At 42.7% G+C, this 23182-nt stretch overlaps 2 protein-coding genes across 7 annotated transcripts; one reads left to right on the plus strand and one right to left on the minus strand.

Annotated features, from left to right (window-relative positions):
- Positions 1–1695: 1695 nt before the first annotated feature.
- On the minus strand, positions 1696–10651 carry LOC109909084 (spartin). Of its 6 annotated transcripts, none has more exons than XM_031795953.1 (9): positions 10521–10651; positions 9298–10109; positions 8576–8773; positions 5669–5813; positions 5360–5554; positions 5065–5223; positions 4649–4739; positions 4033–4082; positions 1696–3540 (listed from the first exon to the last, which is right to left on the minus strand). In XM_031795953.1, exons 2-9 carry the CDS (start codon positions 10105–10107, stop codon positions 3500–3502), a joined length of 1689 nt encoding a protein of 562 aa, XP_031651813.1. In that variant the 5' UTR covers positions 10108–10109; positions 10521–10651; the 3' UTR covers positions 1696–3499. The 6 variants fall into 6 exon arrangements, 5 of the variants coding, with proteins under 5 accessions (XP_031651813.1, XP_031651811.1, XP_020363579.1 ...); XR_004203977.1 differs by having other exon boundaries at positions 3431–3540; positions 3964–4082; XM_031795951.1 differs by lacking the exon at positions 4033–4082 and having other exon boundaries at positions 10525–10651.
- An 8694-nt stretch (positions 10652–19345) lies between these two features.
- On the plus strand, positions 19346–22739 carry LOC109909082 (pannexin-1-like). The gene is made up of 8 exons (XM_020507984.2): positions 19346–19929; positions 20059–20174; positions 20318–20502; positions 20682–20868; positions 20956–21056; positions 21140–21359; positions 22138–22456; positions 22549–22739. Exons 1-8 carry the CDS (start codon positions 19749–19751, stop codon positions 22632–22634), a joined length of 1395 nt encoding a protein of 464 aa, XP_020363573.1. The 5' UTR covers positions 19346–19748; the 3' UTR covers positions 22635–22739.
- Positions 22740–23182: the final 443 nt, after the last annotated feature.

The raw sequence follows: 23182 nt of genomic DNA on the forward strand, positions 1-23182 counted from the left end.
GGTATAGGGATACAGAGAGCTGTAATGTTGTCTCACTGAGGAGGTAATGGTATAGGGAGACAGAGAGCTGAAATGTTGTCTAACTCAGGAGGTAATGGTATAGGGAGACAGAGAGCTGTAATGTTGTCTAACTCAGGAGGTAGTGGTATAGGGATACAGAGAGCTGTAATGTTGTCTCACTGAGGAGGTAATGGTATAGGGAGACAGAGAGCTGAAATGTTGTCTAACTCAGGAGGTAATGGTATAGGGAGACAGAGAGCTGAAATGTTGTCTAACTCAGGAGGTAGTGGTATAGGGATACAGAGAGCTGTAATGTTGTCTCACTGAGGAGGTAATGGTATAGGGAGACAGAGAGCTGAAATGTTGTCTAACTCAGGAGGTATGGTAGAGAAATGAATGTTAAATGAATTCCCAATTGATAGTTACAGTCTTGTCCCATCACTGCAACTCATGTAAGGACTCGGGAGAGGTGAAGGACATGCCAAACCCTTCCTTAACCCGGACGATGCTGGGCCAATTGTGCGCCATATCATGGGTCTCCGGTTAGTGGACGGCTCTCACACAGCCTGGGATCGAACCTGGGTCTGTAGTGACACCTCTAGTACTGCAGTGCAGTGCAGTGCAGTGCAGTGCCTTAAACCGCTGCACCACTCAGGAGGCCTGCTCCCTCAAAACCTGAGACATCTGTGGCATTGTGTTGTGTCACAAAACTGCACATTTTAGAATGGCCTTTTATTATACCCAGCACAACATGCACCTGTGTAATGATCATGCTGTTTAATCAGCTTCTTGATATGCCACACCTGTTAGGTGGATGTATTATCTTGGCAAAAGAGAAATGTTCACTAACAGGGATGTAAACAAATGTGTGTACAAAATGTGAGAGAAATAAGGTTTTTGTGAGTATAGGAAAATGCTGGGATCTTTTATTTCAGCTCATGAAACATGGGACCAACACTTTACATGTTGTGTTTATATTTTTGACTGCACTGGGCCTTTAAATTCTGTGAATCAAAAAATATCGAACTCCGTCTCATTTGAAGAATGAATTCTGACTTGTATGTTTCAGTGAGAAGCTCAAATATGAGATTACAGCATCTATGGATCTTCTCAGTGATGGACCGATGGTGTGTGACATACGTAGCCTATCATTTCATTTTGAGCAGAAAGAAATTCACTCTGCTCTTTATCAAGAACCCATCAGAAGATACAGGGTGGCTTTCAGCGCTCCAACTCACTGTAGCTAGACATGTCTGTCTTGATCACAAATGGACAAGAACACACAACTCAAATGTCAATCATGAACAAGATATACTAGGTCTTAAACTTCAAATAATAGTACAGTGATATGGGATTGTGATTGAGTAATACAGAATTACATAATAATGGTGGCCTCGGCTTTCTACTCATTAATCCTTGTTAATAAAACAAACATGCTTCCATTTGAAATTGCATAAACAATTTAAAGAAAATTTACATGGATTGAACATGATCCAACTAATTGGAATGAGCTCCTTTGCATTCAGGATAAATCATTTGGATAACATGCTGCAAAACATTTGAAAATGATCCTATTTCACTACCTTGATTTGATTGCCAGGTAATGCGAGTGGCGTTTGCGTGAAAAATGCTCCATTATGTAGTAGACAGACAGACATATGACATGCTCTATCCAAAACAAGGAAACTAATGATATACAACTCATTCAATAGCTTTTTATTACATATCAGATATTTGGTTTATCATCGGACCGTGTGACTATTTGATCACATGGGGCCACAGAAGCACAGAGCAATTATTTTGAAAAGAATGCTGGTGTGTATTCAATGCCTGCATGATATTTCAAATTCACACCAGAAAGAGTCTGCCTTCACTTAACCCTTAAGGGGAAATATTACTGAAGACAATTCATATTGAATCAACATCAGCCCAAGGTCAATCATGAATGGTAGACAGCATTACAAGTTAAATACAGTATGTTGAGAACATAACAAGTACAGTGACACTAATCTTAAACACACACTCCAAAACTTTCCACATACGTACAGATTGTGCCAAAACAGTTGATGTATTTATAGCTGGAATTTTGCCATAATCATTTCTTCCAGGAGTCATAGTTTAAAAAATATATATCCCTTTCTTTACATCACGTGAAAAAAAGTGTACTTTCATAGAAAATTAATATCACAGCTTTAACAAGTACAAACAAGATGAAGGTAGCGTGGCCTTGTTTGGTTAGAGTAGTATAGAGCATGTAGTAACTGGTTAAGGCATACGAAGCAAGCCAAGGATCATTCTCAAACCAGTTCAACACTCCACTGCTTCTACGTTTGGATTGATTCTTTCCTCTGCATTACAAAGTCATATGACAAGAGTATACCTTAGAGTATACCTTGTTCAATCTTATCCAGTACCCTCAACAGCTATACAAACTACACGTATTCCTGTGCATGCTTGGATTCATCTTGTTTCACACATTAACATTATTTCATTGATTAAAATGAACCCAAACATGTATTCTTATAGCACATAGTTAGCATGCTGCTGCTGGCTACAGTACTACTGCAGTAATACTACTACTGTTACTACAGTATGTCAACAGCAGCAGTCTTGAAATGTAAAAAAAAAAAAAGATTTCTGTTATCAGTTTATATTTTTATCACATACGTGACTTATTTTATTCCAGTGTCTTGCAGAGAAATCATTTAGCAATAATACATCAGCCTACCTACATAATGTTCCTCTTAGTTATTATATTAATGACATTATAATGTCATACCATTCATTATAAAGATTGAAGTGCTTAACAGTTGTATCAAACCCTGGTAACATATCTATAGGCTATTAGTCAACTAGTATGTAAATATAAAATATTTATTGTAAATAATGTATAGATTTCTTTATAGAAGAATACAAATTGTGTGTTAATTAAGGCTCTAAAGGAAAGAGAGGAGGACATGGGTGCATCCCAAACAGCACCTCATTCCCTTTGTGCACTATACATTGGGAATAGGGTGCCATTTGGGACACAAGTCCTAGCCTCTACCCTCTAGGGTATCTGAAAGAAAACGGACATGTTTAATCAATATGGTATTTCATCCTTTCCCTATGACAGACTAGGCAAGTAGAAGTTTTGCCGTTTTGCTCACACCTATCCAGTCCTCTCATATCTCCACCAGTGCTCTGTGGGTAGGACTGGGGTAAGTATCATGGGGCTAGGGGTTGACTGTGTCCTAAAACACACCCTATTCTCTATATTTTGCTCTGGTCCAAAGTAGTGACTATTTAGGGAATAGGGTGCCATTTGGGACATAAAACGTATTCCTGGATGGGGCCTATTTGTCCCGTTTCTCCACTTGTTTCTGGTTAGTGTTAGGGTCCTGTAGCTGGTAGTCCTGCAGAATGGCCACAGCCGTCTGTTTGCCAGTCTTCTTCACCGCAGCTTTGATGCCCAGGTTGTCAATGTTGAAGGCGGTGACGCCCATGTTAATGGCTGAGTTCACAGCATGGTCTGTGGCCTGGCCGGCTGCCACCCCATACCTTATAATCAATCACACACACAACCAACTAGTGAGAGGGGGAAGGCTGAAGGTGTGACACAGGGGGGGGGGTTGGGGTGAGGGCAATTATAGGGAAAAGAAATGACAGCAACAACATGCAAGTAGGAATAAAGCCCCCACCAATGCAGAGCATGAATTCAACAGAATGATTCAAGTTGTCTGACTATTCAGTAATCTGTAAATATACAACTGATTATATTGTGGGGCTGGTGATTGCACATATAACACACGTACGATGATTATGCATTAGGAATAGTTATGTTTTCAATGAAGTCAGGAAAAATAATTGGTTAGTTAGAAACCAGAGTAAGCTTCATGTTGAATTACAGGTGCATAGCCCAGTAGGATAGAAGAGTAGACTGTTTAGAGAGTAGAGGTGAATCTAACAGCTGTACATTCAGACCATTCAGAAACAGAGGCTATGGCCATGCTGCTCGTTACTATTAAGGAGGGTTCATTCAAGAGAAAATACATGTCTTCTTGTCATTAGGTGGGTCTAAGATGTTTTGTAGACCCCTAAATCTGAAAAATAAGTGGAAGAGGGAAATGTACGGTAAGTGCTTGCTTGTTTTTGCTGATAAAACACGAGTGTTTAGCAAAACCTGGTCTAGAAAGCAAAGTAACAGACATACACATCAGAGCTGGGTAAACAGTCAAGCAAGTAGTACTACCAATCACACATGGTGAATGAGCCAAGCACAGAACACATTCGGCAGGTAGCCTAGTGGTTAGAGCGTTGGGCCAGTAACCGAAAGGTTGCTGGTTCGAATGCCCAACCTGAGAAGGTGAAAAATTCTGTCGATATGTCCTTGAGCAAGGCACTTAACCCTAATTTACTCCAGGGGTGCCGTACTACTATGGACCGTGTAAAAATAACACATTTCACTGCACCTATCCGGTGTGTGACAATACAACATATTTATTTATTTTGACATGATTGCATCTCAAATGGTACCCTATTCCCTATATAGTGCACTACTTTTGACCAGGGCCCATAGGCTCATCGGGTGCCATTTGAGATGCACCCATGTTGATTGAGAAGAGCAAAGACAACACACGTTGGTTGAAGTGTACAGAGAAAGACCTACTTATGCTTGACAGTGTTGACGGTTTCGGAGGCAACAGAGACGGTGATGTTCTTTGCTGCTACTTCCAAGCCAGTCCACATGGTAGCGAAGCCTTCAGGTAGAAACACAGGAACCACAACAATGACCACACTTGGTAGAATAGGGGTCGTATCATCCATGAGAACCATCCTTAAGGATAAGACAGACCGATACGAACGTCGGCCATGCGTAGCAGGTGGCCGTCCCATCGCCTCTGACCACCAAACATCGGCAGTCATTATCTATTCATTTCTCGTAGATTCTACGTTGAATCTCCACCGTTTGTTGACAGCCAGCAGGTGATCTACTGCGCACGGCCAACGTTCGTGTCGTTCTGGCTTGTCCTGTACAATCACTAGCCTAGTGACTATAACAACCACAACAGTGACCACGTGTACCTTGAACTCCGCTGGCAGCCACCACCATGGCTCCATCGATGTTGGATCGTCCATCTTTGTCTTTCTTCATGGACTCTGGGACCAACTTGCTTCCATGTTTCTTCACATGGGGAGCCAGCTCCTTACCCACACACCCTGCCACCATACACACACCGTCCACTACAAACAACACACACCCCGTCATAATACAACGTCCACTATTAACACAACAGCACACACGATACACCCATCCAATCAGACAGTCAACTCCTTCCAACACCTGAAGCAATCAGTCAGACACTCAGCTGCTTCTCACCCAGGAACTGGCTGACGCGGACAGCGCCCCCGGTGGCCTGTTTGGCTACATGCAATCCCTTGGAGACGGAGGGGCTGACATGGGCTGGCTTGTCCTCGGGGGTGATGTGCTCCCGCAGTTTCGAGGCCCCCTTGTGGATGGCTGTGCCAGTGAACTCAGCCCCCTTCACCAGGCCCCAGCTCAGCCACGATGCCCCTGGTTGGGAAACAAACACAGTAGGTGTGAGTGAGTGATACACAGTATACAACTTTAACCCTAACCCCTACAGCCTCGGGTTAGGGTTGTAGGGGTTAGGGCCCTGGGTCTGACCTGTGAGGATGCCACTGGCCACCTTCTCACTCCACTCTGGCAGGTTCTTCTCCTCCTCTCCTGCTGCTGGGTCCTCTTCTTCCTCGAGGGGAGCGAGGGACACCTTCTGGCTCAGGTTGATGCTGTCTGCTGCCTCATTTGGAGCCTGCAGCAGCAGGACTTGTATTAATATGGTGTTTTGCCACAGTGGTTTCATGACACCTGCTGGTGCATACATACAGCATTGGAAGAAGAACAAAGTTTGATTAACTCTGCTTCGTTGTCACGGTCCTCTCCGTTTTCTGTAACTTACCGCTGTTACAGGACTGGTTAGCCTAGCTGGAGCCTAGCAGACCCTGCCTCATAGTAACCTCCTGGTAACCTCAAGTGACTTACCCTAACTCTCCTAGTAACCCCCTAATAGTAGCCTCCTGCTACCCTAGGGTGCCTCCTCTCCCTCTATCCCCATCCTGATCACAACGTCTCATTCTCCTCTACACAAAGACATAGTCACATTTCAGATGTCCCCTTGCTTGAGGAAAACAGACAGAGGGGTAATGTTCTAACACCATCATTGCTATTCTCGACAAGACACAACCTCCTAAATGTACATATATTAAATATGTGATCATGAAAAGCCTACTTGCTTATTGGATTCCATTCCAGAAGCAGCTGTCCATGTGACAGGTAGTTTATCAACAACATGCCCTCAGTCAGAGCCTGGCTGAATACTGTTGCTCGGAGACAAAAACCGCAGTCTGACTCCATTACTGTAATGACTAGAGGCTGTGTTGTGTTCTAGCCAGATAAGAGCATTAGCACACATTAATGCACTTCATCTGCCTGTTGTTCTAAATTTCCTAACTGCTGAGGTGTATTCAGGGAGCAAGCAGTGCAGTAGAGCAGTTTACACCTTTATTTAACGTGGCAAGTCAGTTAAGATCACATTATTATTTTCAATGACGGCCTAGAAACGTTCTGAAGGCAGAACGACAGATTTTTACCTTGTCAGCTCGGGGGAACCAATCTTGCAACCTTACAGTTAACTAGTCCAACGCTCTAACCACCTGATTACATTGCACTCCACGAGGAGCCCCCCTGTTACGCGAATGCAGTAAGCCAAGGTAAGTTGCTAGCTAGCTTTAAACTTATCTTATAAAAAACAATCAATCAACGACTGTCGTTGCTCCAATGTGTACTTAACCATAAACATCAATGCCTTTCTTAAAATCAATACACAAGTATATATTTTTAAACCTGCATATTTAGCTAAAAGAAATCCAGGTTAGCAGGTTAATAGTCAAAGGTATATGTGGTTTAGAGAGAAATAGTTGACGCGTTATAATTCCTGTAATAACTTGCGGATGAACATGAAAGGGGTTCCTTCATTATTTTACCGTTCATGTCTTCCATAGAGAATGTCTTGATCTACTTCAAATAAGGTCTGTGTTTCGTGCTTAAACCGCCTCGGCGTTTTGATATCCGTGTAAATCTCACTAGGATAAGGTAACGTTTGTCAACATATTTTCATAAATCCACTCCACATTTTTAAAAATCTTTGCTTATATTTAGCCAATATTGATCAGAGTTACATTGTCCTATGGATATCTACAGTTATAAAATTGTCATGGTGGTGTAAGCCTACACGAAACACAGACCTTATTTTAAGTGAATCTAAAAAATATCCTATGGAATAAATGAATGAAAGAACCACTTTTCAGATTTTGCTAGAAGATGTCATGGGAATTATGACTCGCACTTTGGTAGTCAATTCTTACCATGTCCATTATTAAAATAGGATTTCCTGCATATAGAAATTACAGCTTTTGTTTTCAACATTCATCACAGGTAACTTAAACTCTATTTTTATTCAAACAGTTGAGAGTATTTGTCTCCTAAGCAGACTCTTCAGTATCATTGTCACTTCAGAGCTGTGTGTGTGTTTTACAGATGGCAGAGAAAAGCAGAGCACCAGTGTGGGACTATTACATGGAATTGGTACCAGGGAAAGCAAGGTGTCTTATTTGTGATAAAGATGTAAGCATGGGGTCAGCAACGGCTAAATCAAAACATACCACCAACCTGTGGAATCACCTTAAGAATACCCACCCAAAAGCCCATAATATGTATTATATTAAGTTAAAATAAACTTAAAAGAAAAATCATAATCGGTCGACCTCTATCCTACATAGAGCACTACTTGGGACCAGGTTCCATAGAGTTCTGGCCCAAGACCAGCAGGTGAAGTAGAGCGCCTTACAGCAGCAAGCAGACATTTTCACATCAGAATAGAGCAGCATTTACATCATCAGTAGTTCTGGAATAACACCAGAAGTCTCGACCAATCAGAGTCATTATTGAGGCTAGAGAGAGCAGAATAGCTTATGTTAATCTACTACCATACTAAAATGGTACACTATTCTGTATGTTGTGCACTATTTTGGACCAGGCTCTGGTCAACGGTAGGACACTATGAAGGAAATAGTGTTCCATTTTGGGCCAAATCCCTCATTTTAACCTTACATTCCACTGGGATCATTGGCAGGGATATAAGAAAACAAAGAACACTTGGAAACTGTCACTCTTCCTGAATCTGAACTGCTGATTAAGAAGGGATGTATGCAACCCTGTCATTCTTTTCATCCAGGGTCCAAAACCTTCTGCACAAGGACACGTGTCATGGTGTGGTGGTTTGGCATTGCTTTGGTACCTTTAACATCTTTCAATGACTCAAATACGCCTGGAATTGACAAAAACATGCCAGAGAGATGCGTTTATTATTCTATTACCATTCCTCGGGCCATTCAGCCGACCCCTAGACACCTTCATATGGGCCAGTCAGAGAGCAGGACCCTATGGGCCCTGGTCAAATGTAGTGCATTATATAGGGAATAGAGTGACATTTGAGACAAAGGCTCAGCAGCTCACCTGCACCCTGAGGTCTGTCATCTGGGACAGCATGTCCTGGAACAGTTGTCTGTCTTCAACAGGCAGTTCAGAGGACAGCACAACGCCCACGTAGGATCCCGCGGCAGACTCCATCATGTCCGGGAACATGAACACCCCTGTGTTACACAGCAGGACAGGGGAGTCAGTGGCCATCAGTGGGTACAGCCAATCACACACCTGGAATACATGAACAGTATAACCCATCAACAGTACAGCCAATCACACAGGACAGTATAGGGAGTTTATATGGAATGACAGTCTGTCTCTCTGCTGTAACACAGATCTCTGAACCTGACCCGATGGCCACTGGGGTTTTCCCACCATGACATCATAGCGAACTCCTGCCTGGGATTAGGGCCACTGAGTCACTAATCACATGATGCAGGACACAGATCATTATCTGGCTGCAGTGCTTCTGATAGCCTATCCCACACACACAGGAGCCCAACCCTATTCTAAACAACACACACACGTATGACAAGAGGGAGTTTATGAGCTGAGGCAGAGCAAACCATTAATGATGAAATTGTGTTAGAGTGCACAACAGATAGAGAGGTCAAGGAAACAGATTCCAAGAACCCTGTGATTTCATCATACACTGAAATGCTGAATACAATAAGTGCTGACACTATTTTAAGGTCATTGTAAAAGGCAACACGTAGACAGTGACTAGAATTCATCACCCCCCCCATCCCTCTTACCTGCAGGAAGGCTGGTGGGCGGTTGGGCACTCTCTCTGACTGCTGGCTGGTGAACTTGACCATCCGCAGGTACCCTGGGTAGGAGGGAGCGCTGACCTGGCCGTCAGGTGTGACAAAGAACATCTGTACCCCGTGAGACAGGAAGAAGAGTTCCTCTCCATCCTCCCCCAGGCTCTGAGGAGAGGGGGACATGTGGCTGTAAAACTCCTCTCCTACCAGCGACATCTCTCCAGATTCTGTCCCGTAGGAGATAGTCAGGTGGCCATCAGCCGCCTGGGAGGAGTAGGCTGGGGGCAGATCGCCAGGCACCACAGGCTGTCTAGTGGGAGAAAGAGGCAGGGAGGGAGACACAATGCCTCCCACAGCTCCAGCCTGGCAATTAGTCATTAGTAGCTTGGGTGGAGATGGCTGCTCTGGTTTCTCCTTCTCCAGTTTGGGGTAAAGGTAAGAGTTAGATGCTGTCCCGGGGACTCCTTTAGAGGCATCTAGAGGTGGTGGGAGCTCAGGGTCTGGGCTGGTCTCTAGGACTGCCAATCGAGTGGTGATGTTGTTCAGAGTCTCCTGCATCTTGTGCTGCATCTGGCGGGCTGACTCCCAGGAGCACCCCACACACTCGTGCCCCTGTGAGGGCACACTGATGGCCCTGAGGAGGTGCTGGCGTCCCTTTGTGTACTGGGCCAGGGCCTGGGCCTTGTGGCCAGCTTCATCCTCGGTCAGGCCTCTATTGATGCACTCAAATGCCTTCTCATAGCCGTCTTTGATCACCTGCAGCCTGGCTCTGTCAAAGGCATCTTGATTGGCTTCCTCCATGTCTGTCAAGAAAACAAGAAAATACATACATTTTGACCTAGCTGGCAAAGGTTCAATGATACTAATTAATTATCAATAGCTAAATTCAAGGAAGCAATAGTTGAGAATCTTAACAACAGTTAACTATTTAGCTAGCTAGCATAGCTCGTTACGATACTTTTGCATAAGGAGGCTGGCAGGCAAAGGCAAACATTACCATTACAACTACCTAGCTAGGTTTGTAACGAAAAAACAGTCCTGTGTCTCATGAGATATCAGGCAATAACATCTAGCTCCTCTGCTTGGATAACAAGCAAGCAAATTAGTTAGTAAATTGTGTGTACTTTACTCTTGGTGTGTCGCTAGCTATCATGAAAACAAACATAAACTAGAGACATTTTGTCAATCAAAAGCCATCTAATCTGATACATTACCCACTAACGTTAGACGACAAACTCTTGTCTAGTGAATGAGGCGATCAACGTCTGACGTCTGTCTTTCTAGCTGTTGGAGCTGGATTTCAAGCTTTGCTTACAAGAGGCTGTCAGTGTCATCATGCACCTCCTTCTTCTTCTGTGGGTTTTATGGCGGACAACAACCCAAAAAGGTGTATTGTCGCCACCAACTGGACAGTTTGAAACCATCATTTCTATATATATTTCTCTCTATACAAATATACATATATACAAATATACACATATATATATATGTATATTTGTATATATGTATATATATATATATATAAGGTGTATTGTCGCCACCAACTGGACCGTTTGAAACCAATATATATATATATATGTATATTTGTATCCATACGTAATAGTGAAACATAATTTAATCCATCCTATTAAAAAGAGTACATTGCCAAAACAAACAAAACTCCCACTTCTTCCTCCTTTTAGTTCTCCATATCTCCCTTATCCGGCTCTAGGACTTGAGAGGGTGGTACGGCTTGTACCAATATTGCATAACTCCTTTACTGAGAAATCTTTCAGCCCCATGAACCGCCGCAATCACTATGATTTCTATCTTCATGGACCTTCTCTCCACCTTGGCAGTGCCATTAATTACCATAACTATAAAAGTCCACCTTCCTAACCTTTAAAAAATGTTGGGCTCCCGTGTAATATGATCATTTCCACAACTTGGACAACTATTCTACATTTTATTTAACAAGGCAAGTCAGTTAAGAACAAATTCTTATTTTCAATGTAGAAACTGGGTTAACTGCCTTATTTTTATACTTAAGACATGAGTGTTGTTAGCTGTACACATAAGACATGACTATGTAGTTGTGCTGTAACATGTTTGAATTTTGTCTCTTGTATAATCAATTCTATACATTAGTTTATACTGGATTATGCATACATTTTCGGTAACTCATTTCATTAGTTAGGTTCCAACACTCCCTCCATCTTGTGCCAATATCAGTTATTTTTAAGTCTTGGTTCCAATAGTTTATATACTTTTTTAAGAGACTGTCAATTGGGGAGGCTCTCTGCAAGGGTTTGTATGGCTTACCTATCATATGAGTATCCTTTTCTGATTCAAATAGGATTCCCTTAACATTGCTCTAATTTCCAATAGATTTCAGGTCGAAGTTGCATGAATTTGAAAATGTTTCCATTGGTCAGTCCAAAATGGCTTTTTAATTCTGTCATGGAAGTAATATTATTTCTTATTACCAAGTAATTTACAGTTACTATGCCTTTCGTTTTCCATGTGGGCCAATTTATCATTGACTTCTGACAGCTACTTTACATTAGCGGCAGGGCTCCAAACTATTTTTTCCCAGTGCCAAGTAAGACAACTGAGATGGTAGTCAAAAAGTAAGCTATTTCATCGAACATATCCAGGGAATGCATGATTTATATTTTAATGTGCAAGAATTATCATAATTATCATCTTTGTGCATATTGGCCTAGGATATAAACTATTATTGACCATGGACCCGATTCCCGCCCTGAGTTAACCGGCGTAAATGGAACATAATTCCCTTTTTAATGCACTTTTCTCACTATGCATATTCTGACCTTGATTTTAAGCATGAGATCGAATAAATGAAGGTGTGGCTGAGGTGTGTCTACAGATATACTGTATTCTGACCTTGACTTTATTCCCTAATAATTCCACCACCTTCACGCGCAAGGAATCCATGAATAAGGTCTTGCGAACCTAGCGGTTCCAAGTAATAAAAATTTTCTGTTAGAACACCCTTCTCCATGCACTGTAATGTATAACTTAATAAGAGCTATTGATTCGAGCTATTGATAAGAGCTAGATAAATGAGGTAGCCTAGTGGTTAGAGCGTTGGGCCCCTAACCGAAAGGTTGCTGGATAGAATTCCCAAGCTGACAAGGTAAAAAATCATTCATTCAGTTAACCCGCAGTTTCCCGGTAGGCCGTCATTGTAAATAAGAAATTGTTCTTAACTGACTTTCTTAGTTAAATAAAGATTAAATCCAACTGGATATGGGAATTGTAAATGACAATATATATTTGACATTATAATCGCTGGAGACAAATCTGAAACATATAAACATTATTTCCCACAGTGAAGTTTATAAAATGCTGTGCCATTATGCAGGACCTAACTTGCAGGGCACTCTCAAATGTGTTTGATACAAACCAACCAGCTAGCCTTTTTCAATCATACATTTTCAACGGGTTGCAGCTTCTTTGATGCTCTGTGGATAGGCCTGAGTAATCGATTATTCCATTCTTCCAGAAATCTTCCTGTAAGATCCCCCTCAAATGCCAGTTGGATTAGTTTAGTTTTCCTCGGGTGTAGCTTGCCTCTTCTGTGCTGCCTGAACACGTTTGTCAACGTGTGTGTTCTTGAATGTAGCTGTGGACTCCCCAAAAGTCAGCCCATGTTCCAGTGCAGTAAGCACAGTCAGGATAGCAGAGAGAGGCCCAGAGAATCATTGCAGGATATCAAGAGGGGTTCATTTGTCCGCATTGGAGCGACAGTGTGTGATTTCAGTCTGCAAAAACTATAGTGACACTAAACACAGCTTCCACCAAATCTGTTAAGCTTAGATCCAGCAGGGCTTTCACCTTTTTCACATCTAAAAAGTTATGGCTCTCTGGGTCAAGTGCAAACAGGGCCTCCACCATTTAGCCCCCTTTGTGGAACCGGGCCAATATAGCCTACTATCGTACACTCTGCTCCCTATTATAATTATATGTACAGTAATCTTCCAACATTACCATGGATTGAAGAACTGAATATGGCACTTTTCAGAATTTATCAAACCACCATTTTCTTTTGTGCATAAAGACTCTCAAACCCTGTTTTTTATGAATCATAAATCATTTTCTAACCCTAAAAATCAGATAATTTTTTTATTTACCAATTGGTGCTGAAACGGAGACGAATATGCATATATTTAGATGTCTTTCTTTCATTGATCTAATATTCTGAACCCGTTCTCTCGATATATTCTATTGACTCTGTCGACAAAATTCTAACTAAAAGGTACACCGTATTTAATGGAATGACTTAAGATAAATGTACTGAAACCCTTAGTGAATGAAAACTTGAAGAGAAAATCTGTTGGCCAGCATGTGGGAGGGTTTTCAGCGGTTGAAGTACGTTTATTCAGCGCGCACAAGGGAACCACGCCTGCAATGCCCATTATGCACCTTCATAAGGTAAGTCTGAATACCAACTACTGAGAAGTGCATAGGAAAGGCGTGCTTAAAAAAATTGTAATTTTCTAAGTTGTAATGGGGCCCTATCTGAGGAAGTGGGAACTCTAAACACTCAGCTATATTGCTAACTCTAAATATGATCGTGTTACTAGATGTAGCATTAGGCATACTAGTAAAGTGGTGCTATTAACTCAATATTGACAGATGATTAATAAATAATATATTGACAGCCTGTGACTCTCCTCGCTGTAACTAACTAGTGCAACAGTTGCTTTGAAAACTGTATTTTCATTTTGACAACTGTCGTATGCTTGTGCTTATCAGAATGCATCGCTCCCTCCTCCCCGAGCCAGTTGGGAGAGGGAGCGAGACTCGCTCACAGAGCAGCCTTTCATAGCAGTAATCAACATAATGCATAAGCTATTACTTTGGACCAAATAATGGTTTTAGAACAATCTACAGGAACATTAGTCAAATCACTTCCGGTATAAGAGCAAAGCAATGTCGTTGTCGGTCTTTTTCGGTTTATCATTCCAGCTCTATTTGGGATACAACAAATGTAACCATAAAGGTGAAATAAAATAACAAATAAATAAAAATGCATATTGAAAAAGTATTAATTATGAGAGGAGCCTGAGAGATGAGGGGAGGGCCTTCTATTGCTCAGTTTGTAGGTTGAGCATGGTTGCCTGGCTACCCAGACTCCTTGCTCCGCCAAACGCTACATCACTCCCTTTGGATGTTAGTCTTCGCAATAAGACTGGATCTGAGCATCTCCCCTACTCTTCACCGAAAGCGAACACATTTGGCGCCGTCTGATTGGTCCAGAAACCTATTGGTTGGGCCAGAGCCAGAACACATGTGGGTAAAACCAGAGAGGAAAAGGCGAAGCGAGTGGGTTTATACTCTGCCCAAAATCTCTCCAGGTTAAGCAGATCAATAATTATTAAGCAAGCGAAGAGTTTTTGTATGGGGGGCAATGAGAGAGAGTGTCAAATTTAGTTTAAAGTTTCATGTTTTTGTTGTTGTTGATATACATCGTCCAACCAAATGCTTACTTGGAGGTCATTTTCTCGACAATGTAACAACAATAAGAAATAATAAAAGCTAAGAATACGAAAATAAAGTAAATTGCTCAGTAGAATAGATGACATATTTTAGCATACGTGTAATACTGGAAGGCACAATTTACAGTTCAATATTTACACGTGGGGAAGGGGGTAAATGTATAAACTGAGGTTTAGGGTCTGGTAAAAGCAGTTGTGATATGTGTGTAGCCTGAATGTATATGTGTGTATGTCTCTGTGTATGAGTGAGTGCATGTGTGCGAAGGTGTGGAGAATCAGAGCAGTTGGTCAGTCCTGTTCATTTTTTTTTTAGTAGATAGAAACTGTCTCTGAGCCTGTTGGTATCAGACCTCATGCTCTGATACCGTCTGCCCGATGGTTAGGGAGAGAAGAGGTACCATAGATGTACAAGTAGATGTCCTGGATTGGTGGGAGCATGGTCCCTGTGATGTACTGGAGCGTCTTCACTGACTGCTGGAGGGCCTTGCGGTCATAAACGGAGCAATTCGCATACCAGACCGTGATGCAACCGGTCAGGACACTCTTGATGGTGCAGCCGAAGTATTTGGAGAGGACCCGGGGCGGTATTCCGATTTTTTTCAGCCACTAGGAAGTAGAGACGCTGTTGCGCCCTCTTGAGAAGAGTGGTGATGTTGTTGGTCCTTGACAAGTCCTCTGTGATGTGGAGGCTGAAGTCCTCTGTGATGTGGAGGCTGAGGAACTCAAAACTCGTGACTCGATCTACTGCAGTCCCATTGATGTTGATCGGGCATGTTCCCTCCTCTGCTTCTTGAAGTCAACAATCAACTCCTTTGTTTTGCAGACTTTTAGTCAAGATAAAAATGAACGGCTATTTTGATACGCGAGGCTTATTTGATCTAATATAAGTTTTGTAATGCTTAAGGTTGTTACGAGTGTACTGATATAAGTGTGATGCCGGCAACTTTGAGAAAAAAAACATTTTATATCAGAGTTGTCGCTGTTGATATTCGAGACGTCTATGCATATTCATGAGGCTAGCATAGCATCTCACTTCTCATTTAATACAGGCGTTTGACGTCAATACCCCTCATCGAATATTTAAAAAAGTTTTCAAATAGAGAGATGTATCCATCAATCCAAAGAGAGGAATAGGCGGGAGCTTGACAGCCCGCCGGTCCGCTCTGTGGACAACGAATCCTATTGATAGGGCAGAGACACAAGCGTCTTGTCACTTTATCTAGTATCTCTGGTAACACGCAGGTTTGAAAATGTGTACTTGGCTTTGATCCTCTGATTGGTTAGAGACGATTCAATCGCTGATGACTGTTTTGTACAACGCCCCTAATCACCACGCACAACTTCAATAATGGCAGTCTCAAAAGACTGTATGTAGCGAACGACAGAGCAGAAGAAGAATTTAGTGTGAATCGTCAGGCTAAGCGTATGGTGCATGGTGCTTGCCACGCCAGGATAGTGGGTTCGATTCGTAGGAACACCCTTATGTAAAATGTAGGCACACATGACTGTACGTTGCTTTGGATAAAAGCGTCTGCCAAGTGGCATACAGTGCCGTGCAAAATTATTCAGCCCCCTTAAGTTAATACTTTGTAGCGCCACCTTTTGCTGCGATTACAGCTGTAAGTCGCTTGGGGTATGTCTCTATCAGTTTTGCACATCGAGAGACTGAATTTTTTTCCCATTCCTCATTGCAAAACAGCTCGAGCTCAGTGAGGTTGGATGGAGAGCATTTGTGAACAGCAGTTTTCAGTTCTTTCCACAGATTCTCGATTGGATTCAGGTCTGGACTTTGACTTGGCCATTCTAACACATGGATATGTTTATTTTTGAACCATTCCATTGTAGATTTTGCTTTATGTTTTGGATCATTGTCTTGTTGGAAGACAAATCTCCGTCCCAGTCTCAGGTATTTTGCAGACTCCATCAGGTTTTCTTCCAGAATGGTCCTGTATTTGGCTCCATCCATCTTCCCATCAATTTTAACCATCTTCCCTGTCCCTGCTGAAGAAAAGCAGGCCCAAACCATGATGCTGCCACCACCATGTTTGACAGTGGGGATGGTTAGTTCAGGGTGATGAGCTGTGTTGCTTTTACGCCAAACATAACGTTTTGCATTGTTGCCAAAAAGTTCCATTTTGGTTTCATCTGACCAGAGCACCTTCTTCCACATGTTTGGTGTGTCTCCCAGGTGGCTTGTGGCAAACTTTAAACAACACTTTTTATGGATATCTTTAAGAAATGGCTTTCTTCTTGCCACTCTTCCATAAAGGCCAGATTTGTGCAATATACGACTGATTGTTGTCCTATGGACAGAGTCCCAAGGAGCACTGTGCAAGCGATAATATTGAAATGGAAGGAGTATCAGACCACTGCAAATCTACCAAGACCTGGCCGTCCCTCTAAACTTTCAGCTCATACAAGGAGAAGACTGATGGCCCATGATCACTCTAGATGAACTGCAGAGATCTACAGCTGAGGTGGGAGACTCTGTCCATAGGACAACAATCAGTCGTATATTGCACCTCCTAGGCGCTCCTAGGCGCTGTCATGGGCCCAGAGATTAGGGTCTAATGAATTTATTTAAATTGACTGATTTCCTTATATGAACTGTAACTCAGTAAAATCGTTGAAATTATTGCATGTTGCGTTTATATTTTTGTTCAGCATAGATGTTGGCAAAATACCTCCCTGCACGTTTTTATTGCAGATTAGGAGCAGTTTAGGAGGTGTGTGTCTGTGTTATTTATGTATTTAGACCACGTAGAACCTCTACATGACTGACTAAAATACAGTACATTATGGTTTAGAAACTCTGTGACAGACTGACATGAGATAGATGCTTACTTGCACTCGAAAATAATTAAAACGAGTTCTATATCGACGTAACCTGAACGGCTACTTAGCAAGGAAGAAGCCAGTGCTCCAAAACAGACATAAAAAAGCCAGACTACGTTTTGCAACTGCACACGGGGACAAAGATCATACTTTTTGGAGAAATGGTCTCTGGTCTGATGAAACAAAAATAGAACTGTTTTGCCATCGTTATGTTTGAGGAAAACGGGGGAGGCTTGTAAGCCAAAGAACACAATCCCAACCATGAAGCACGGGGGTGGCAGCATGATGTTGTGGGGGTGCTTTGCTGCAGGAGGGACTGGTGCACTTCGCAAAATAGATGGCATCATGAGGGAGGAAAATTCCGTGGATATATTGAAGCAACATCTCAAGACATCAGTACATCAGTACAGGAAGTTAAAGCTTGGTTGCAAATGGGTCTTCCAAATGGACAATGACCCCAAGCATACTCCTAAAGTTGTGGCAAAATGGCGTGAGGACAAAAAAGTCACGCTTTTGGAGTGGCCATCATAAAGCCTTGACCTCAACCCTATAGAAAATGTGTGGGCAGAACTGAAAAAGCGTGTGCGAGCAAGGAGGCCTACAAACCCAACTCCGTTACACCATCTCAGGAGGAATGGGCCAAAATTCACCCAACTTATTGTGGGAAGCTTTGTGGAAGGCTACTCGAAACAAGATTTGACTCAAATTAAAAAATGTAAAGGCAATACTACCAAATACTAATTTGAATGTATGTAAACCTCTGACCCACTGGGAATGTGATGAAAGAAATAACATCTGAAATAAATAATTCTCTCTACTATTATTCTGACATTTCACATTCTTAAAGTAAAGTGGTGATCCTAACTGACCTAAGAGAGGACATTTTTACTAGGATTAAATGTAAGGAATTGTGAAAAACTGAGTTTAAATGTATTTGACTAAGGTGTATGTAAACTTCCGACTTCAACTGTACATTATTTGTCTTGCCTATTCACTCTCTGAATGGCACTGCCTCTTTCCTATCATCTACTTTGACTGAAGTAGATTTAACAAGTGACATCAATAAGGGATCATAGCTTTCACATGGTCAGTCTATGTTATGGAAAGAGCATGTTTTGTATTCTCAGGACCCCTCACGCTCTCTCCCTCAGGCCTCAGGTAATAGCACAGCTCTCGTCAGACACAATAACAACATGTACAGTAGCTACAGTGCATGCAGAGAGGATGGAACAGTTTATTACGTTTAAGTCAGTGCAACTGCAGTGTCCTGTTGACTTTTGCGAGTGATTCAGGTGACACAGTGAAAGACATTGGGAAAAAAGGAAATAGTAAAGAAAGCAAGGGAGTACACTATAAACTCCAAGGCATTTTTTACAAAATCACCTGTAGTAACTTCAACTCAAAGTCATTATTACTTAAAATGTTTGTGGTATGGACTCACAACTAAATGAGAAGTCCCACCAAATACATTTAAAAAATATATGATACATTAACTTTTTTCCCAACACGCTCTACTGCAGGTTGATTAAAAAAAGAAATAAGACCACAATAAAGTAAATTACCGAATTCAACAAGTATCTCTCAATCACTAACAAAAACAGTTATGGGTAGTAAACTTTACAATTCAATCCAAAAGGCAAGGTACACTGGGAAGTTATTGGGGGCGGGGCTAAGCGTTACATTTAAGTATACCTTATTTCCGGAATCCTTGGGACTTCTTATAAACACAATCTACGCGACGGCCCTACCCCGTCCCAGAAAGGATATACAACTCTCGCATTTAAATTGGTTCACAGCAATTGCTTTGTTGTGCACCACCAAAGATTTTACAGCACAGGTAGCTAATTTCAACCAGAAAGTGTATTTTGCTAGGTCAATTCACAGCATGGCTTGATTTGTTGTTGGGCCAAGCGTACAGTACACGTGCCACACTCATTACATTAATTTTACCCGTGGCTTAGCTAGCTGTTGTCAACATTTCAATTGTGAGTATTTCAGTTTCAACTGCAGTGTTGTCATTTCGACCTCGCGAGGGACGAGGGTAAACTAGTTTAGAAAAGTAACAGTGGGTCGATCTCTGCTAAGTAGACAACAGAGCCAGAGATGGCTATCGCCCACGTCGCTACAGAGTATGTGTTCAGCGATTTCCTCCTGAAGGAGCCGGGTCAGGCAAGGTACCGCGCCGTGCGCACTGAGCTAGCCATGGACAAGATGGTGACGTGCGTGGCGGTGGGACTCCCTCTCCTCCTTATCTCTCTAGCCTTCGCCCAGGAGGTCTCTGTGGGTGAGTAAGGTCACGGGTGTGGGGGAAGCTACTTGTGTGTATTAATTAATCACTAAATTATAAGTTATGATGGTATCACTTAGTGATTATTCAGTGTGTGTGTGTGTGTGTTTTCTGTCTGTCTCCCAGGTGTTCAGATCAGCTGTTTCCCTCCAGCTAACTTTTCCTGGCGTCAGGCCATGTATGTAGACTCCTACTGCTGGGCAGCCCTACACACTCACACTCTACCCTTATGGCTACACAAGGTAACACACACACACACACACACAGCCATACACTTATGGCTACACAAGGACACACATAGGGAACTAACACTTAACCGTTCTCTTCTCCTTCCTCTCGCCCTTTGTCCACCCTCCTTTCTCTCTCCCTTCCCCCGCTCTCTCAGTTCTTCCCCTATATCCTGCTGCTGGTAGCAGTAATTATGTATAGTCCAGCGGTGTTCTGGCGTTTCTCTGCCTCTCCTCTGCTTCAGTCAGACCTTAGCTTCATCATAGAAGAGCTCGACCGCTGCTACAACCGTGCTGTCACTCTGGCTAAACGCATGGCCACTGCTGGGGAACACACAGACAGGTAGGCTAACTAGGTTGTATTCATTAGGCACCGAACAGAAGAAACAGACTGAATGGCTGGAATGAAATGAATGGAATGTAGTCAAACACATGGAGAACGTTTGAAGTGTTTGATACTGTTCCATTCATCCACTCCAATGGGTGTGTCCACCACTGCTAACTCTCTGTCTCTCTCTCCAGTGGTGCGTCCGACCCTACTGAGGGCTGTTTCATGTACCCGGTGGTGGAGCAGTATCTGCTGACCAAGAGGAGGAGTGTTGTGGTGTTGTGGCGCTACCTGCTGTGTCGAGGCCTCAACCTGCTCACCTTGCTTCTGGCCTGTGTCTACCTGGGCTACTACCTCCGCCTCGCCTCCCTCACTGACCAGGTAACTAACCCTGACCCTAACTTATTGATCTTGTGCTGTGAGTTATCTGGCTAACTTACTGGTTCTACATTGTGATCCTGCCCACAGTTCGGCTGTTCCCTGCGCACCGGACTCCTGGCCAATGACACCTCAATCCCCGACCAATTACAGTGCAAGCTGGTCGCCGTGGGAGTATTCACTTTGCTAAGGTTTTTACATCACCTTTTTATCTTTTAGCCTGTCATTTTTGTTGTTCCCTTTTTAAACAAGGTTTACTGGATTGTGATTTCAGCTTTGTTAACCTGCTGGTGTACGCCATGCTGGTTCCCGTGGTGATATACTCCGCTCTGCGCCCTTTCTTTCAATCACACACCCATTTCCTGAAGTCCTACCAATCACTGCCCACCATCAGTGTTCTGCCCCTCCCGCAGGGCCAATGGGATGACCTGACGCTCTACTTCCTCTTCCTGGAAGAAAACCTCAGCGAGCTCAAGTCCTACAAGTACATGAAGGTGTGTATAGTGCTGTGTTGTAGGTGGTGGAGTTTCAAGTTTTTATTGTTACTTGCACAAGTACAGTGAAATGCCTATCTTGCTTGATCTTTCCCAACAATGCAATAATGAATATCAGTAGTACTATAGCAAAAACTATAACAAAAACACACTAGAAATAAGAAGAACATAAGTAAGTTAGCTATATAGATCAGTTCCATGGTCAGTGCCAACACCATATTTACAATGTTTAGAGATACTAGTGTGGCCGGGGTAGATATGTATAGGGGTAAGGTGACTAGGCATCAGGATAAACAGAGTAGGAGCAGTGCATATGATTGTTAATGTGAGTGCGTGTAGAGTCAGTAAGAATGTGTGTGTGAGAGAGCAAATTAGGTCTTGGGAGTGTGTAGGGTGCATAGAGTTAGTGCAAAAATAGAATGGTCAATGTAGATAGTCTGTGTAGCCATTTTGTTAGTTACTTAGCAGTGTTATGGCCTGGGGACAAAGAGGAGCCTGTTGGTGTCAGACTGGTTGCTCCAGTACTGCTGCGTGGAAGCAGAGAGAACAGTCTATGACATTGCGTGGCTGGAGACTTTAACAATTTTCCAGGTCTTCCTTTCACACCGCCTGATAGAGGTCCTGGATGGCAGGGAGCTTGGCCCCAGTGCAGTTGCCATACCAAGCAGTGTTGCAGCCAGTCAATATGCTCTCAATGGTACCGCTGTGTAACTTTAGGGGGATTTGAAGGCCCTGCCAAATCTGTTTCTCTGTGTAACTGTATAGCTCTGTGTTGTAGGTGTTGGAGTTGTTGAGGAGGAGGGGGGTGTGTGAGGGGGAGGACTTTGACGCCATGGGACTGCTTCAGATGCTATGTCTGGTGAAGACTGATGTCACGGACGGAAAGAGGAGCACCGCAGCTACCTTCAATGCTAGTGACAAAACGACCAATGCAAATGCTAGCCTTGATGCTAAAGCTAATGATAACCCTATTGCTAAAGTCAGCCATATTGCTAATGCTAACCCTGCTGCTGGGGAGGCTAGTAGCAAGGCCCCAACCCCCAGCCCAGCGTCCCCAGACTCATGCCAAAGCCAGACCAGTGCCCCCGAAATGACAGGTGAGTCTGAAAGGATGGGGAGAGGAAGCAGAATTGGAATGATGGGAAATTAAATTGCAAACTGAAATTCATAATGTTCTGTTTCCCGCCAGAATTCTCTGCTTTGTTGCCAGGCAACAGTGCAATGACAGGCGGAAGGCGGAGTGATGAGGGGGCGGTCCGACAGCGAATTATCTGATCGTTGCCATGAAGGAACAGCCCCAGTGGGTTGTGGGACACTAGAAACCAGAGGTTCTAATACCCAGAGATCCAACAAGCCTTTATCTAAACGACTCAGACTAAGGTGAACCAGAGATGTCTTGATGTTAATGGGACAGAGTTGTATTCAAATCCAACTTTATTTTCCACATGTGCCGAATACAACAAGTGTAGACTTTATCATGAAATGCTTACTTACAGTTGAAGTCGTAAGTTTACATACACCTTAGTCAAATACATTTAAACTCAGTTTTTCACAATTCCTGAAATTTAATCCTAGTAAACATTCCCTGTAATGTGTCAGTTTGAATCACCACTTTATTTTAAGAATGTGTAATGTCAGAATAATAGTAGAGAATGATTTCAGCTTTTATTTCTTTCATCACATTCCCTGTGGGTCAGAAGTTTACATCCACTCAATTGGTATTTGGTGGCATTGCCTTTTAAATTGTGTATTTGGGTCAAACGTTTCGGGTAGCCTTCCACTAGCTTCGCACAATAAGTTGGGTGAATTTTGGCCCAGTCGTC

Source organism: Oncorhynchus kisutch, linkage group LG18 (genome assembly GCF_002021735.2).
Source record: "Oncorhynchus kisutch isolate 150728-3 linkage group LG18, Okis_V2, whole genome shotgun sequence".
Classification (NCBI taxonomy): Eukaryota; Metazoa; Chordata; class Actinopteri; order Salmoniformes; family Salmonidae; genus Oncorhynchus; species Oncorhynchus kisutch.